General features: G+C 45.2%; 2 protein-coding genes across 3 annotated transcripts; one reads left to right on the top strand and one right to left on the bottom strand.

Moving 5' to 3' along the window:
- Positions 1-1,947: 1,947 nt before the first annotated feature.
- Positions 1,948-5,117, top strand: ankrd53 (ankyrin repeat domain 53). The gene is made up of 6 exons (XM_035783758.2): positions 1,948-2,125; positions 2,691-2,844; positions 3,062-3,261; positions 3,412-3,576; positions 3,886-4,006; positions 4,227-5,117. Exons 1-6 carry the CDS (start codon positions 2,013-2,015, stop codon positions 4,809-4,811), a joined length of 1,338 nt encoding a protein of 445 aa, XP_035639651.1. The 5' UTR covers positions 1,948-2,012; the 3' UTR covers positions 4,812-5,117.
- A 2,392-nt stretch (positions 5,118-7,509) lies between these two features.
- Positions 7,510-14,592, bottom strand: LOC118392116 (protein TEX261-like). Of its 2 annotated transcripts, none has more exons than XM_035783761.2 (6): positions 14,190-14,592; positions 10,585-10,664; positions 10,056-10,209; positions 9,789-9,856; positions 8,952-9,054; positions 7,510-8,585 (listed from the first exon to the last, which is right to left on the bottom strand). In XM_035783761.2, exons 1-6 carry the CDS (start codon positions 14,257-14,259, stop codon positions 8,470-8,472), a joined length of 591 nt encoding a protein of 196 aa, XP_035639654.1. In that variant the 5' UTR covers positions 14,260-14,592; the 3' UTR covers positions 7,510-8,469. The 2 variants fall into 2 exon arrangements, with proteins under 2 accessions (XP_035639654.1, XP_035639653.2); XM_035783760.2 differs by having other exon boundaries at positions 10,585-10,684; positions 14,190-14,591.
- Positions 14,593-15,277: the final 685 nt, after the last annotated feature.

Raw genomic sequence — 15,277 nt, 5'->3', positions numbered from 1 at the left:
CTTCCGTCTTCAAGAGAGCGAGAGTTGCACCCCTTCTGAAAAAACCTACACTCGATCCCTCCGATGTCAACAACTACAGACCAGTATCCCTTCTTTCTTTTCTCTCCAAAACTCTTGAACGTGCCGTCCTTGGCCAGCTCTCCCGCTATCTCTCTCAGAATGACCTTCGTGATCCAAATCAGTCAGGTTTCAAGACTAGTCATTCAACTGAGACTGCTCTTCTCTGTATCACGGAGGCGCTCCGCACTGCTAAAGCTAACTCTCTCTCCTCTGCTCTCATCCTTCTAGACCTATCGGCTGCCTTCGATACTGTGAACCATCAGATCCTCCTCTCCACCCTCTCCGAGTTGGGCATCTCCGGCGCGGCCCACGCTTGGATTGCGTCCTATCTGACAGGTCGCTCCTACCAGGTGGCGTGGCGAGAATCTGTCTCCTCACCACGTGCTCTCACCACTGGTGTCCCCCAGGGCTCTGTTCTAGGCCCTCTCCTATTCTCGCTATACACCAAGTCACTTGGCTCTGTCATAACCTCACATGGTCTCTCCTATCATTGCTATGCAGACGACACACAATTAATCTTCTCCTTTCCCCCTTCTGATGACCAGGTGGCGAATCGCATCTCTGCATGTCTGGCAGACATATCAGTGTGGATGACGGATCACCACCTCAAGCTGAACCTCGGCAAGACGGAGCTGCTCTTCCTCCCGGGGAAGGACTGCCCGTTCCATGATCTCGCCATCACGGTTGACAACTCCATTGTGTCCTCCTCCCAGAGCGCTAAGAACCTTGGCGTGATCCTGGACAACACCCTGTCGTTCTCAACTAACATCAAGGCGGTGGCCCGTTCCTGTAGGTTCATGCTCTACAACATCCGCAGAGTACGACCCTGCCTCACACAGGAAGCGGCGCAGATCCTAATCCAGGCACTTGTCATCTCCCGTCTGGATTACTGCAACTCGCTGTTGGCTGGGCTCCCTGCCTGTGCCATTAAACCCTTACAACTCATCCAGCCCGTCTGGTGTTCAACCTTCCCAAGTTCTCTCACGTCACCCCGCTCCTCCGCTCTCTCCACTGGCTTCCAGTTGAAGCTCGCATCCGCTACAAGACCATGGTGCTTGCCTACGGAGCTGTGAGGGGAACGGCACCTCAGTACCTCCAGGCTCTGATCAGGCCCTACACCCAAACAAGGGCACTGCGTTCATCCACCTCTGGCCTGCTCGCCTCCCTACCACTGAGGAAGTACAGTTCCCGCTCAGCCCAGTCAAAACTGTTCGCTGCTCTGGCTCCCCAATGGTGGAACACACTCCCTCACGACGCCAGGACAGCGGAGTCAATCACCACCTTTCGGAGACACCTGAAACCCCACCTCTTTAAGGAATACCTAGGATAGGATAAAGTAATCCTTCTCACCCCCCCCCCCTTAAAAGATTTAGATGCACTATTGTAAAGTGGCTGTTCCACTGGATGTCATAAGGTGAATGCACCAATTTGTAAGTCGCTCTGGATAAGAGCGTCTGCTAAATGACTTAAATGTAAATGTAAATGAAAAAACAGAGGCCTCTATTGAAACGATTTACCACATTGATAGGAAGGTCTGTGTTGAAATGATGACCACTTTAACGGGGAAAATTCTTTATGATGTAAGACTATGTATGTTACTGATAATATACAGTGTATATATATATATATATATATATATATATATATATATATATATATATATATATATTTATATTTATATATATATACATATATATTAAGTATGCTAGAACTGCCTTTGCTGTGAACTGGGCTATTTGTTTAATTCAACACATTTCATAGCCGTTACAAAACAAAGCCCAGTCGTCTGTAGGCTACGTGAGTGAGGAACAAAAACAGAAGCAATGGGATCAGGCCCGGATTCCTTCTACCGGAGGGGTTCTTGGCCACGCCTCTACACACACACACACACACACACACACACAAATTGACATAATTTATTTGCCTTCCACACTAGACTGCGATCATGAGCCATGGGCTATAACTCAAAATTATTTCTATATTCTTGGATTGGAACATTAACAATGCGCATGTTTTCAATGAATTCTCTTTTACAAGGACAACTTCTGAATTCTGGAAAGATAAAGTAAGTGTTCGAATCAAATGGATTCTAAATAGGAAAGTTTCTGTCTGTCATGCATCGTTCTGTTGCAATGTTCTGTTTTGTGTTGTTGAGTAATATAAATACAATTAATTGTATTTTTGTTGAGTTGGGCTTAAAAACAGTGGAACAATGTGAAGAATAACCATAGCAACCATGGAACATATAAACAACCGCGGAAAGTTATCGACCTAAAGATGGCTACTATGTGGTCAAATTGTATCCGGATTTGCTAGACTACTTTGTAGCTATACATTTAACCCATTGAAACACTGTAACATTGTAGCCAAGCCTTCGTGCCTGTAATTTATCAGAAGTTATAGCGCAACTTGAAGTAGCCTTGCCTAGTGGAACTGCGCACCGCCCAAGAGCAAGGAGTCGCCTTAATGCTGGCAGACGTTTAGCCTAACCAGAGCCTGGGTTTACTAGTTTATTTCCAACTATCGAACTATAATTTGAAAAACTAAAGACGAACTTTTTTTATTCCTATTCTCAACCTGTTCCTGGACTGATTGTTGTTATTGAGTGACTGGATAATGTGCTCCTCCAGTAAGCCCAGGGTAGGTGGTGGGGTGGTGCTGGTGCGGCGGTTGGTGAAGGCTCCGCCGGACAGCGACATGTTCCAGGCGGCCACCTCGGGGGACCGTGACTGGCTGCGACTCAGCCTGAAGCGGGCGCTGTCCCCAACGCAGCTCGACAAACAGGTGAATCAAGCACTGTGTTGGCGGCTTGACTCGATGTCAATTCAATAACCCCATCTCTTGAAGTGCTGGTCATTTGTTTATATGTATGCATTCCAACATGTTATCTGTGGCTGCTGAGTGTCTGTGTCTGTCTGAGCGTGTGTCCATCCGTCTGCCCTTTTGTGCCTGTCTGAGTGCACAGTGCTCGCCTGCATAACTATATGTACACACACACTAGGGTCTGACGGTGCTCCACGTGGCCAGCCTACACGGGCAGTTGGAGTGTATGAAGCTGCTGTTGGCATCCCAAGCGGTGGACATAAACGCCAGCTGCCCCCTGGGCCGCAGACCCATCCACATGGTCCTCACTGCCAAGAGCAGACCCCACTCCCATGCCTGCCTCACCTACCTACTGGAGCACGGAGCCCTGCCAAACGTGTACGACATCATCTCTTGCTCTGACAACATTATCCCAATGTCTATAATGAGCGTTACCTTTATAATGACGATGATGGTGATAATGACAGTGAAGATGAAGAAGGTGGTAATGATGTACTTTAAGAGAGTCGTGTATTGGTTCATTTCCAGAGCCACTGACACAGGGTTGACGCCCCTCCACCTGGCTGCCACCGAGGGCCTGTGGGAGTGTACCAAGACTCTAGTGCAGGCGGGGGCAGACACTGGTGCACGAGACAACCGAGGACACACACCTCTGGAACTGGCACGCATCTGGTGCCACAGAAGGATCGCCAGGTGTGTGTATGTGTGTGTGTGAGAGAGAGAGAGAGCGAGAGAGAAAGAAAGACAGAAATAGAGGTATAGAGAAAGAGATGTGTGTGTGTGTGTGTGTGTTTGTTTGACAGGTTTGGTGTAGTAGTAGGGGTAACAAGTTGTGTACTTACCAGTTAATACAGCCATGTCAGAGAGATATTCATAGATCAGCTAAGGGGCGAGTGGAGCCTAGGAGTGGCGCCACCTATCAGATGACAATGAGTTTACTCCGCTTATTTCTTAACAGAAGTGACACTTTACTTGACTGTATGTGTGACTGACTGTGGCCAGGTTTCTGAAGGACTCTATGTGGCAGAACGAGAAGAAAAGAGAGATGGAGAGGCGCAAGGCGCTGCAGAACCTTCGGCAGGACCTGTTCAACATGCACAGGAGGGCCGAGAACATAGAGAAGGTTTGTCTACTCTACTGTGTGGAAAAACACAACGCAGTTATTATTACTGTTAACATTTTACTGATAGGAAGTTACTCATGAGTTACATAGATCTAACACTGTCATCAATGTTAAAATGTCCAAACGCTTGAATTTAATCAAAAGGGAATCATTAATTTTTTCCTAACGATTGTTACCTGGTTCTCCTCCGTGTCCATTTTTCTATGGTGACCTCCCTCAGGTGGGGAGACAGAAGTTGATGGAAGAGAAGGTCACGGCGTGGGCCGATAAGAAAGGCCTTCCCCTCCTCTGGGCCCAGCCTATGGCCACATGGAACCAGGCTCACGCCCACTGCCTCTCCCCAGACCAGAGGCCACAAAGCCAGAGGACCAAGGTCTGCCACAGGCAGCATCCAGGGGCCCCTCCTCGGGAGGCCTGGAACATCTCCCCCAACCCCTCCAAACCCCCGCCAGCCTCTGTCTCCCGGCCCCAGGGGGTGCGTCTGAGCAGCCAGCCTGAGAGGTCCCCTCCAGAGCCCGACCTGAGGCGCAGCATAACTCTCTGCAGGGCCCGTGGGGATGGACGTCCCCAGTACACTGCCAAGTGGGACGGGTCCCCCCAGTCGGTCCCCAACCTGCCCTGGGATGTCCTTCAGAGGGGGCTGTTCTCTGCAGCCTTCCCATCAAGGATTGCCTCACCCAACCACTTCCAGCCCAACCATGTGCTGGATCTGCCGCGCCTCGGCTGCTCCCCAGGACCCAACACCTCTCCCTGGACAGAGGTGGCCATGCACCTGGCTGAGGAGCTGGAGCCTGGCCACTACTGACTGGATGGAGAGGTAAAGTTGCCCCTAACCAATGATCCAGAGTCAGATTTATTTCATCCCTCTATGTGTTAAGGTTAGAATGGCAGGTAGGGCAATCTGATCCTAGATCTGTGGTTGGGGGCAACTTCTACTTTAAGGAGTGGTGGAGATCCACTTTCTCCCAGTCTTCTCCCAGTACTGTAATGGAGAGACACTGTACTGACTCTACTGTCACCAAGCATCACAGGTGATTGGACAGTGGTGTTCTGCAAAACATATATTTTGCATATCAGGAGTATTTTTATTATTAAAAGGTGTGATATTTGAAACATTACTGGTGTCATTAATACTGTATATTCTTGTCCCAAAAAAATGGTCAGAGATTATGAAAGGCGTACAAGGATCATTTGGCAATGTCAGAGCTAACTCCCGAAAATGGTTACAAATGGGTATTGTAATTAGTATATGACTATCTATGTATGTTGTTGAATACAGGAGAAATAAGGACTACCCTGTAACTTTCCACCCTGGGCTTGCTGTCCCAATTAAGTGCTTTCGTGTCATTATAGGGCTCCCCCATCCCAATGTCAAACTGGCTATGCATACATAAGTGGAACAACAGCTGAGTTCACCAGTCTCCAGCTACTTCTCTGTGGTTGGAGCTCCTCGGTCTCCTGCGCGAAGGTAAGGGAGGGGTGACACAGGGCTGAGACCACAGTAACCTGGGTCACTTGTCACAAACGGGGGCCTGCTGTCTTGATGACACTCCCTCAGGGTCTAGTCTGGGTCTGCAGGTGAGAGCTTGTCAAAATAAGGTAGGGGGTGGAGGTGGGAGTTGTGGTTTTGTCCGCTTACTTTGTCATCATAACGCTCACACTTACTGAGAATCACTTCACACCCCAGCAATGACCTCTGCTCAACCTTTCGCCCCCCCCCCCCAAATGCTGCTAGCCCCAGAACATACACGTATAGTGAAAGCACACAATCAATATAGAGTACTTTGCAAAAGCAGGGTCATGTTCAGTTCAGTAGTGGGAGATCAATTTTTTGGAATGGAGAAATTCCTAAACACAAGTCCAATAACAACGCTTATTTTCTATTAGAAGTGTTTAAACAATTCATACCCAGTGAACACAACCCAGGAAAGTAATTCTACATAACCGTTCACAAATTGAGTCTCACACCAGGTTAACAGAAAGGTTGCTTGTTCAAATCCCGGAGCTGACTAGGTGAAAAATCTGTCGATGTGCCCTTGAGCAAGGCCCTTTACCCTCGTTGCTCCCTAGTAATTCGCTCTGGATAAGAGAGTCTGATAAATTACTTAAATGTAAAATGTTAACAGCCTCATCGCCAATCATTGATTAAGTCTGACAGTGGGGTCCGGAATTATTGGATCCCTTTACGGCTGGTTGTGATACAGGATCGAACCAGGGTCTGTAGTGACGCCTCTACAGTAGCACTGAGATGCAGTGCCTTAGACCGCTGCGCCACTCGGGAGGCTATTACGACTAATACAATTGCTCAGAGAAAGATTTTGTTTAACAAGTTAAATCAACACCACAAATATAGGGGTCAAATATGATTGGATCCTGTTTCCAATACCCTAGCACGCTCCCCTTGCGAGGATAACGACGCCTTTTTCTAAAATGTTTTATCGGAAGGGATCTTAGACCATTCTTCCATACATAATCTTTCCAGATCCTCCCCCATAGGGATGATTGTTCTTTCGAAGGACAAACCTACCACTGGTGGGCGTGTCCAAAGAGCTCTATTTTTATGTCATATGCCCATAGCACAGGTTCAAATTCAAGTGCCAACGCCGTTTAGTAAACTCCAATCGTTGCTATGGTCAAATGACATGAAAATACATACTCAGAAAACACCTCATCCCTACTGTAAAATATGGTGGTGGATCTTTGATGTTATGGGGCTATTTCCACTGGTCTTGGGGCCCTAGTTAAGGACATCATAATCTTGACCAAGTATCATGGGAGATATTAGCTAAAAACCTGTTTGCCTCTGCCAGGAGGCTAAAACTTGGCAGCAAGTTAATCTTCTGTCCTTCTGTAGCACAGTTGGTAGAGCATGTCGCTTGTAACGCCAGGGTAGTGGGTTCGATTCCCGGGACCACCCATACATAGAATGTATGCACACATGACTGTAAGTCGCTTTGGATAAAAGCGTCTGCTAAATGGCATATATTATTATTATTATCTTCCAGCAACACAATAACCCAAGCACACATCAAAATCCACAAAGAAATTGTTAATTGACCACAAAAAAAATCTATATTTTTCAATGTACCCTATACTTGTACTCCATTGAAAACCTGTGGTTTGAATTGAAGAGGGTAGTCCTTAAGCGCAGACGAAAGAGGTCCAAGGATCTGGAAAGATTCTATATAGAGTAATGGTCTAAGATCCCTCCCAATGCGTTCTCCAATTTCATAAAACATTTAGAAAAAGTCAGTGCCATTATCCTCGCAAAGGGCGAGGGTGCTGGAGTATTGAATGCAAGGCGTGCAATAATTGTGATTATTTTTGTTGTGTTACTTGTCAAACAATGAAACCACATCATCTAGTTTAAACACATTATTTTAGCTCACTATTAGTATTTTTTACTTTAGTTTTTGTTGCTCATCTTTATCAAGGGATCCAATAATTCCATACCCCAGCGAAAATACCATTTATCTTCCACACAGACAGTGATGAGTCTCACACCATATAACTGCCTCTTTAATAGCAATGCTACACATCCCTTTCGCAGTTTCTCTCGCCAAACTTACCCGATTCACCCATAACAAGCGTACAAAAATGATTGCGCGTCAACTACCTTATCACAGATTCATAAGTATTCGTGGGCATGTTTTTTTTTTTAATCAATTGACATACAAAAGAAAAATCACTTGTATTATTTAAGCTTTCTTTTTCTTCTTTTGAATGGCTCAAGAGAATGAGCAGTTTGAGAGCCATGGAGTCATTGATGATTGTTGAACGGTACAAAAGAAAAACTCATTTGTTCCTATGCGGCCACGTACAAACATTGGCTTAGTAGGCGACCCCATACTAGTAGGGAGTTAGCGACCCAGCACACAACACAAGGGCTGCTTCCCAAAATGGTACGCTATTCCCTTCATAGGGCACTAGTTTTTTTACCAGGGCCCATGGGACTCTGCACCATGTAATAGGGTGACCTTTGGGACGCAAACAAGTGATCCGGTCTAGGCCTCGTTTCACGCCAACCCTGTTCCCCTCTTTAACCTGCCCTCCACCTCCAACTGACTAAAACCGAGAGGGGACAACATTAACTTTTTTTTAAAAACAGAACAGAATAGTCTGATGCAGAAGAGAGCCTATTTGAGACACCTCCTGTAGCTGGAGAACAGGAGCCAGGGAGGCATTCAGTTCTTTGTTTGCAGTCACCATCATCACAGACAACCATGGATACCCTATTCACTATATGGTGCACTATATAGGCAACAGAGTGCCGATTCAGATGCAGACATCGCTAGAGGGAGAAAGAGAGCGACTATGAGAGATGTACAAGTTCTGTAAACACACTGCTGCTAGTCCGTCGCAATAACGGGAAGCTCTCGTCTGCTCTGCTACGAGGAGCTCTTCTTCCACCTCTCCATTCGTCCCTTCCCAAATATACCCTTGTACCCCCCCCGAGTAGAGCCTCAGTACATCTTCTGTCGACTAGGCAACACTGCCTCCTTGAGGAAAGAGAAGATGAGCAGGATGCCAGACCTCTTGCCCCTCTTGCCCTTGGTGAAGTAATTTGAGACCACGTCATCTAGAGAAGGAAAGAGAGGAGAAAAATACATTTGAAATGTGTTGAATTTATCTAACCAGATAAGTTGTTGAGAAAGAGAGTTAAATCATTTTTAGTAAAATAACCTGGTTGGCTAAGAGGTGAACAACTTGGGGGGAATGGTACCTGAACGTGCTATATCTGGGTGGGGTCCAGCAGGGAGAAAACAACATTTAACGGAACTAGTTATATAGGGGAAAACGTACTTTCCTGGTAAACGTTTTCCATTGTAATTAAGTGTGTGCCCTACTGAACAGGACTAAGTATCCGTATCATAAGGCTCTGGTCAAAAGCAGTGCACTACACAGGAAATTGGGTGTCATTTCAGACTTCGCCTTAAGAGCTCACCTCCTTGCTGCACGGTGGACGGAAGCACGTTCTCCCCCGCCGATAGCGACACAAAGAAGGAGAAGGGGATGATCCACAGGCAGATGGTGAAGTACGCCAGGACCTTCAGGGAGAAGAAGATATGGAATTGAGAAGGAAAAGAGGTGAAAAGAGGAGCTACAGGGCCAGGAGTGATTCCTGACAAGGAAATACTCTGCCTTTAGAGTTTACGACTAGGGCTCAGAGTTTCCTGATCATAGCAAAACATATAGCCTATGACTACTAGGTCCTAATCAGCAGACGGCTGTTCTGTAAACACCGGCCTGAGAGGCTTTGTATGAAGGGCAAAAGAAAGAGCAGTGACTTTGTCACGTACAACAGAATCAGTGTTGAGAGAAAACAATGATAAATCAGTGATTCCTCGGTCTTTGAATATTAACTTAATTCAGTTTAAATATTACCATTACACATAGCAACTGTCTTTGCCCTAGGTGAGGTATTTGCAGGGTTGGGGAGTAACTGATTACAAAAAAAGAAAAACTCTTCTTATGAAGGGGAAAGTAATCCAAAAGTACCTGCAAGTAATCTGATTACGCTACTGAGTTGGTGTAATCCATAAATGATGTTACTGATCACAATTTTGGACAGGTAACTAGTAACTGTAATGATTACATTTGGAACGTAACCTACCCAACCCTGAGTGTTTGAGCCATCACTCATATAGTTCCATTATGTCATTTGCTAAGTAAATAAAAGATTATGTTCCCTGCAATACTTTGCTCATAAGAGCTCAGGAGTAATCAACACAGATTAGGCTTACCTCAGAGGTGTGTGTGTGTGTGTACGTCCTAGGCTTACCTCTGAGAAGGGGTAATACTCTTCAGCAAAGTACTGGAAAGCCATGTAGTGATTCAACACCACCAATACTGAGAGAAAGAGGGAGAGCGGGGGGGGACAAAGATGTAGGAGGGATGAATAGTGTATTTTAAACAGTTCAATTAGGCCACACATGACCAGGGAAGAAACTCCAAGCCCTGCATATTATCGATTGGCGTTTACATCTAGAAAGCTATCGCCACTGTACACTTGTTCCCGCCTCAGCTGCTGCCTGCCTCTGATGCTCACCACAGGAGAGAATGAAGTTGGGTGAGCTCAGCAGTATGTAAGGGAAGGTCTGCAGGAGGCCAAAGTACACCAGGTTGGTGAAGAGACCACAGCCCATCATCAGCCATGGGAAGCCCTCAAACAGGTACAGGCCCGTCAGCACACCTGTAGAGAACTAGAGTACAGTACACAGAGGAGGGGTGTTAGTAGTACTCCTCCCCTCTGCGGTATAGGACACATCTGAAATGCCTATTCACCATATAGTGCAACATTTTTGTTTATAGGCCTCTGGACCAAAGTAGTGCAACATTTTGAATGCGGCCTAGGACATATGGGAATACTGGGTCACCTAACAAGTAAAAAGGGGGAGAAGGGGAGAGTTGTTCAGAAGAGATGAATGTACAAGTTGGTGACCAAGGTATTTAGGCTGTAAGATTGATCGGTTACTGTAGAGAGGTAGTTTGAATGTGTACACTGTAGGCCGAAGTGTTCTGGGAAATGATCGGTCAAATTCACTGTGTTTAGATATCATCCAAGAGAAACTACTCACCAGTATCATGTACTTTATTATTCGACTAGTGGCAACTGTGTACTCTTCTATTAGTTCTGCCAAATAATACAGGCCAGCAGCTGGGGGGAGGAGAGACGTACTAATAAATAAAATAAAAACAACCAACAAAATGCATTTACCAGCTTGTCCATAGACAGCACTGTGACATACATGGGATGAGATCGATTGATGAATAAGTAAACAACATGCACGGCAGTAAACACACACAAACAAACACATACACAAGACCCAAAATAACCCCTGAAAAACTGAAGGTAACCTAGACAGAATCAGACATTTACTAACATGCTTCCAGAAAAGGCTACTTGAGGCAAAAGCACTAAAACGAGTCAGAACAATTACGTCAAAGAGAAGGGGGTGACAGCACACACATATACACACACACACACACACACACACACGAAAGATCTGCATCTCGTCACGTAAGGCAAAGTACTCCATGCCCACCCGGCCTTCTAAACACACAGAGTGGACTTTTGAACCCTATGCCCAAGTGCCGGTGAAACTCAGGCATGACAGGCAGACATTTTTATTTATTTATTATCCCGCATCGGACAGCTCTCTCTCTCTCTCTTCGTTCTACCACCTCACTGCAAACTCACTCACTGTTTGAACAAGAGATTCAAGAGCTGTTTTGACGCACATTCGCATTAAATCCACATGGACTATGTTAATTTACTGGTTATTGGTGATTACTACATCATTGCTGATGACATTAGTTGCTAAAATAGACATGCCGGGCAATAAGTGACAGCTGTCCAATCAGATTGGATTTTAGGATAAAACTAAACAGCCTGTGACAAAAGTTCACTCACTCGACTTTCAAACTAGTATTATCTTCTAAGTTTACAGATGCGCATGCATTTAACACGTCAAAAATGTGTAGAATTTGTCAGCCCATCGGCACAGCTAAACCTACTAGCCCAGTAGACTGGTTTTAAACAAGGGCATAAGCCAGATGACTTCTACCCCATTCAGTCATACACACTAACTGCTTTAGCGCCTATTGACTAGGATTTGCCAGGGTGCTCAAGATTACTATGATACATAGGTGCCGATGCGATATGTATTGCAATTCTCACTATTCTAAAAAGGTATTGCGATCATCAAAAATAATATCCCGATATCTAACTATCGACTTTTTTCCCATATCACTAATATTGACAATAGTATCTTCCCGAAAGTTAAACACGCATCGGTTGCGGTACGGTTTTGGAAGCATAAGGAGTGTATCTTCAGATCAGCGCGAAATACTTTTCTATTTAAATTAGTACACACCTTTATATGGTTAGGGTTCCCACACAGAGGGGAGTATTTGGCTGTTTTGGCTTCCAGAGCCAATTCGCCTTTAAACAAAACATCGGTCCTTGGAATCAGAGTATGTGAGCGGAGCAGAAGCAATCTGTCAGGTTGGATGGGGAGGGTCACTGCACAGCTATTTTCAGGTTTCTCCAGAGATGTTCAAACAGGTTCAAGTCTGGGCTCTGGCTGGGCCACTCAAGGACATTCAGAGACTTGTCCCGAAGCCATTCCTGCGTTGTCTTGGCTGTGTGCTTAGGGTCGTTGTCCTGTTGGACCTTCACCCCAATCGGGGGTCCTGAGTGCTCTGGGGCAGGTTTTCATCAAGAAGCTCTCCGTACTTTGCTCCATTCAGCTTTTCCTCGATCCTGACTAGTCTCCCAGTTGCTGCCGCTGAAGAACATCCCCATAGCATGATGCCGCCACCACCATGCTTCACCGTAGAGATGGTGCCAGGTTTCCTCAAGACATGACGCTTGGCATTCAGACAAAATAGTTCAATCTTGGTTTCATCAGACCAGAGAATCTTGTTTCTCATGATCTGAGAGTCCTTTAGGTGCCTTTTGGCCAACTCCAAGCAGGCTTTCATGTGCCTTTTTACTGATGAGTGGCTTCCGTCTGGCCACTCTACCTTAAAGGCCTGATAGATGGAGTGCTGCAGAAATGCTTGTCCTTCTGGAAGGTTCTTCCATCTCCAAAGAGGAACTCTGGAGCTCTGTCAGAGTGGCCATCGGGTTCTTGGTCACCTCCCTGACCAAGGCCCTTCTCCACAATTGCTCAATTTGGCCGGGCGGCCAGCTCTAGGAAGTCTTAATATAATAATAATATATGCCATTTATCAGACGCTTTTATCCAAAGCGACTTACAGTCATGTGTGCATACATTCTACGTATGGGTGGTCCCGGGGATCGAACCCACTACCCTGGCGTTACAAGCGCCATGCTCTACCAACTGAGCTACAGAAGGACCACACCAAGTCTTGGTGGTTCCAAACTTCTTCCATCTAAGAATGATGGTGGCCACTGTGTTATTGCAGGCCTTCAATTCTGAAGAAATGTTTTGGTACCCTTCCCCAGATCTGTGCCTCAACACAATCCTGTGTCGGAACTCTACGGACAATTCCTTCGACCTCATGGCTTGGTTTTTGCTCTGACATGCACTGTCAATTGTGGCACCTTATATAGTGTGTGCCTTTCCAAATCATGTCCAATCAATTGAATTTACAACAAGTGGACTCAAATCAAGGACGATCAATGGAAACAGGATGTACCTGAGCTCAATTTCGAGTCTCATAGCAAAGGGGCTGATTACTTACGTAAATAATCATGGTTTTTTAAATTAATTTGTAAACATTTCTAAAACCCTGTTTTCGCTTTGTCATTGTGGTGTATTGTGTGTAGATTGATGCGGATTTCCCCCCCCATCCATTTTAGAATAAACCTGTAATGTAACAAAATGTGGAAATGAACTGTATATGCTCTTTAATACGACATGTAGCCTATTTGAAATCACATGGTTTGGTTTCAATACTTAAAAACGAAATGGTAGGTCCAGGTACTCACAAAAATAGACGAGTGTTGGCTAAATTGCGATTTCGATGAATGGAGCGGTGTGCAAGCGGGATTTAGGACCACTCAACTCCGCTGCTTGGAATATAGGAGTAACATTAGGGCAACCGTCGAACAGTTACGTGCCAGACATTTCTATTCAACTATTGCGTTATACGATTGGCTTTCCAATAACGTTAGTTTGCGATTTTGTAAATAGCAGTGTTGTGGTAAAGATACTCGCTAACTAGTTAGTTACTAGTAGCCCCTTGCACAACAACCAACAATAGGTATGGACCAGCAATAGGTAGTTAACATTGGGTAAGGTTTGTCACCAGTTGCAAGCTGGATGAAACGCCGCAGGTGAGCCAATATATTACTGTAGTGATTACAGTTAACTTTGCACATGAAAACAAGTAGATTTGCTTAACTCTCTTGGTTGGATTGTGAATCACAACTAACGTTAGCTACCCAGTTGGCTGTTAGCTCACACACTAGCTGTAGCTAGCTATGGGAATTTGCCACGCTACGTTATGTGCCTAGCATTGTTAACTACATTTCTACTATTATCCCAACTGGCAAGTTAGTAAAGTTTATTCTGCCACATATTGCTGATTGTCACTTTGCTTGCACCCCTGAGCCCAGGCCGAATTGGCATGCATCGATAGGCTGGGTGTGAAAGAAGGTAATGTGGCGATGCTAGCTACTGTAGCTAACAACTTCAAAAAGTAAACTCACCAATTGCTAGTGTGATGAAAGATATCTGTATCACCAACGACAGCCAACTTAGTAAACAAATAAACCACATCTCGTTTCATGTAAAACAACACACAAATATATATATATAAATATATTTTAAAAACAAAAGTGACAGTAAGTGCTACGAAATAATTTAGCTAACGAGTGGTTGGTCAAAGTTCGCCCCACTGGCAGTCGGACATTGAGGAAAGCGCTGCAGTCTCCAGGATCCAGTGTGGCTACAGCGCCAGTTATGGTCGGAGGAACTCCAGCACAGTGCACTCCAGGGGAGCTGCCTGCGCTCTGTAGTTTACAGCTAGATCTGGAATAAACGACCAGAAATGAATGTGCTGCTATTACCTGCTGGTCTTCCAGGTATGCTTTAAATGGTTAAATAACAGTAGAATCTTAATAGTGAGACAGTGGTAGAAATATAGTAGAATTAATAAGCTACTTTATTTCTGTTGATTTCATCACACACACACACACACACACAGAGAGAGAGACACACCTACACAGAAGGGAGTAGCAACATTATTTAAAAATCCTCCACCTTTGAGATTGAGTGGCAAAAAAACAATGAAAAATGTATGCTGAAAGTAAAAAGCAGACCTTTCTAGTAAAGGAGCCAAATTAAATAAATATATAATGACAGAACAGCGTGCAGCCGAAACTAAAATGGTGTCAAAGTGTGAAAGTAATCCCATCCTTTTCAAATGCTTTTACCAAAGAGCAGGGGTGTGTGGAAGTGTGAACTCAAAAAGCTGCCATCCATCCAGCCTTCATTTTAGACACTTTCAGAAGCTGGAGGACCTTTAAGATCACCTGAGTGCTCTTAGCTCGACAACACCTTGGCAACCCAAGTATATGAAGTGCCTAAATGGCAGCCGACACAATTCCTCTGTTGTGTGAGCTAATTAAGGCGCTAGGTCTCTAGCTACAAGGAGGTCCAGAGTGCAGAATGAGAGGAAAGGTAGCTGTCCACTCTTCAAAAGAAACAGTAGAAATGATTTGCTGGTGGTATGTGTATTTTTCATTCATTGGTACTGCATGTGTGCTTTCCATTTACAAATGGCAACTGAGGCATG

This window comes from Oncorhynchus keta, chromosome 13, assembly GCF_023373465.1.
Source record: "Oncorhynchus keta strain PuntledgeMale-10-30-2019 chromosome 13, Oket_V2, whole genome shotgun sequence".
NCBI lineage: Eukaryota > Metazoa > Chordata > Actinopteri > Salmoniformes > Salmonidae > Oncorhynchus > Oncorhynchus keta.
The sequence above is the reverse complement of the archived record's forward strand: the minus strand, read 5'-3'. Positions and strand labels throughout refer to the sequence as shown.

What these genes read in the sequence shown, in the direction of transcription:
- LOC118392116 (XM_035783760.2), bottom strand. Translation starts at nt 14,269, where the DNA reads ATGAAACGAGATGTGGTTTATTTGTTTACTAAGTTGGCTGTCGTTGGT. An exon ending in TTTCATCACACTAGCAATTG is followed by an intron (nt 10,685 to 14,189) that starts GTGAGTTTACTT and finishes TTTATTTATTAG; the next exon opens with TACGTCTCTCCTCCCCCCAG. An exon ending in TAATAAAGTACATGATACTG is followed by an intron (nt 10,210 to 10,584) that starts GTGAGTAGTTTC and finishes ACTGTACTCTAG; the next exon opens with TTCTCTACAGGTGTGCTGAC.
- ankrd53 (XM_035783758.2), top strand. Translation starts at nt 2,013, where the DNA reads ATGGGCTATAACTCAAAATTATTTCTATATTCTTGGATTGGAACATTA. An exon ending in CACGGAGCCCTGCCAAACGT is followed by an intron (nt 3,262 to 3,411) that starts GTACGACATCAT and finishes GTTCATTTCCAG; the next exon opens with AGCCACTGACACAGGGTTGA. An exon ending in TGCCACAGAAGGATCGCCAG is followed by an intron (nt 3,577 to 3,885) that starts GTGTGTGTATGT and finishes GACTGTGGCCAG; the next exon opens with GTTTCTGAAGGACTCTATGT.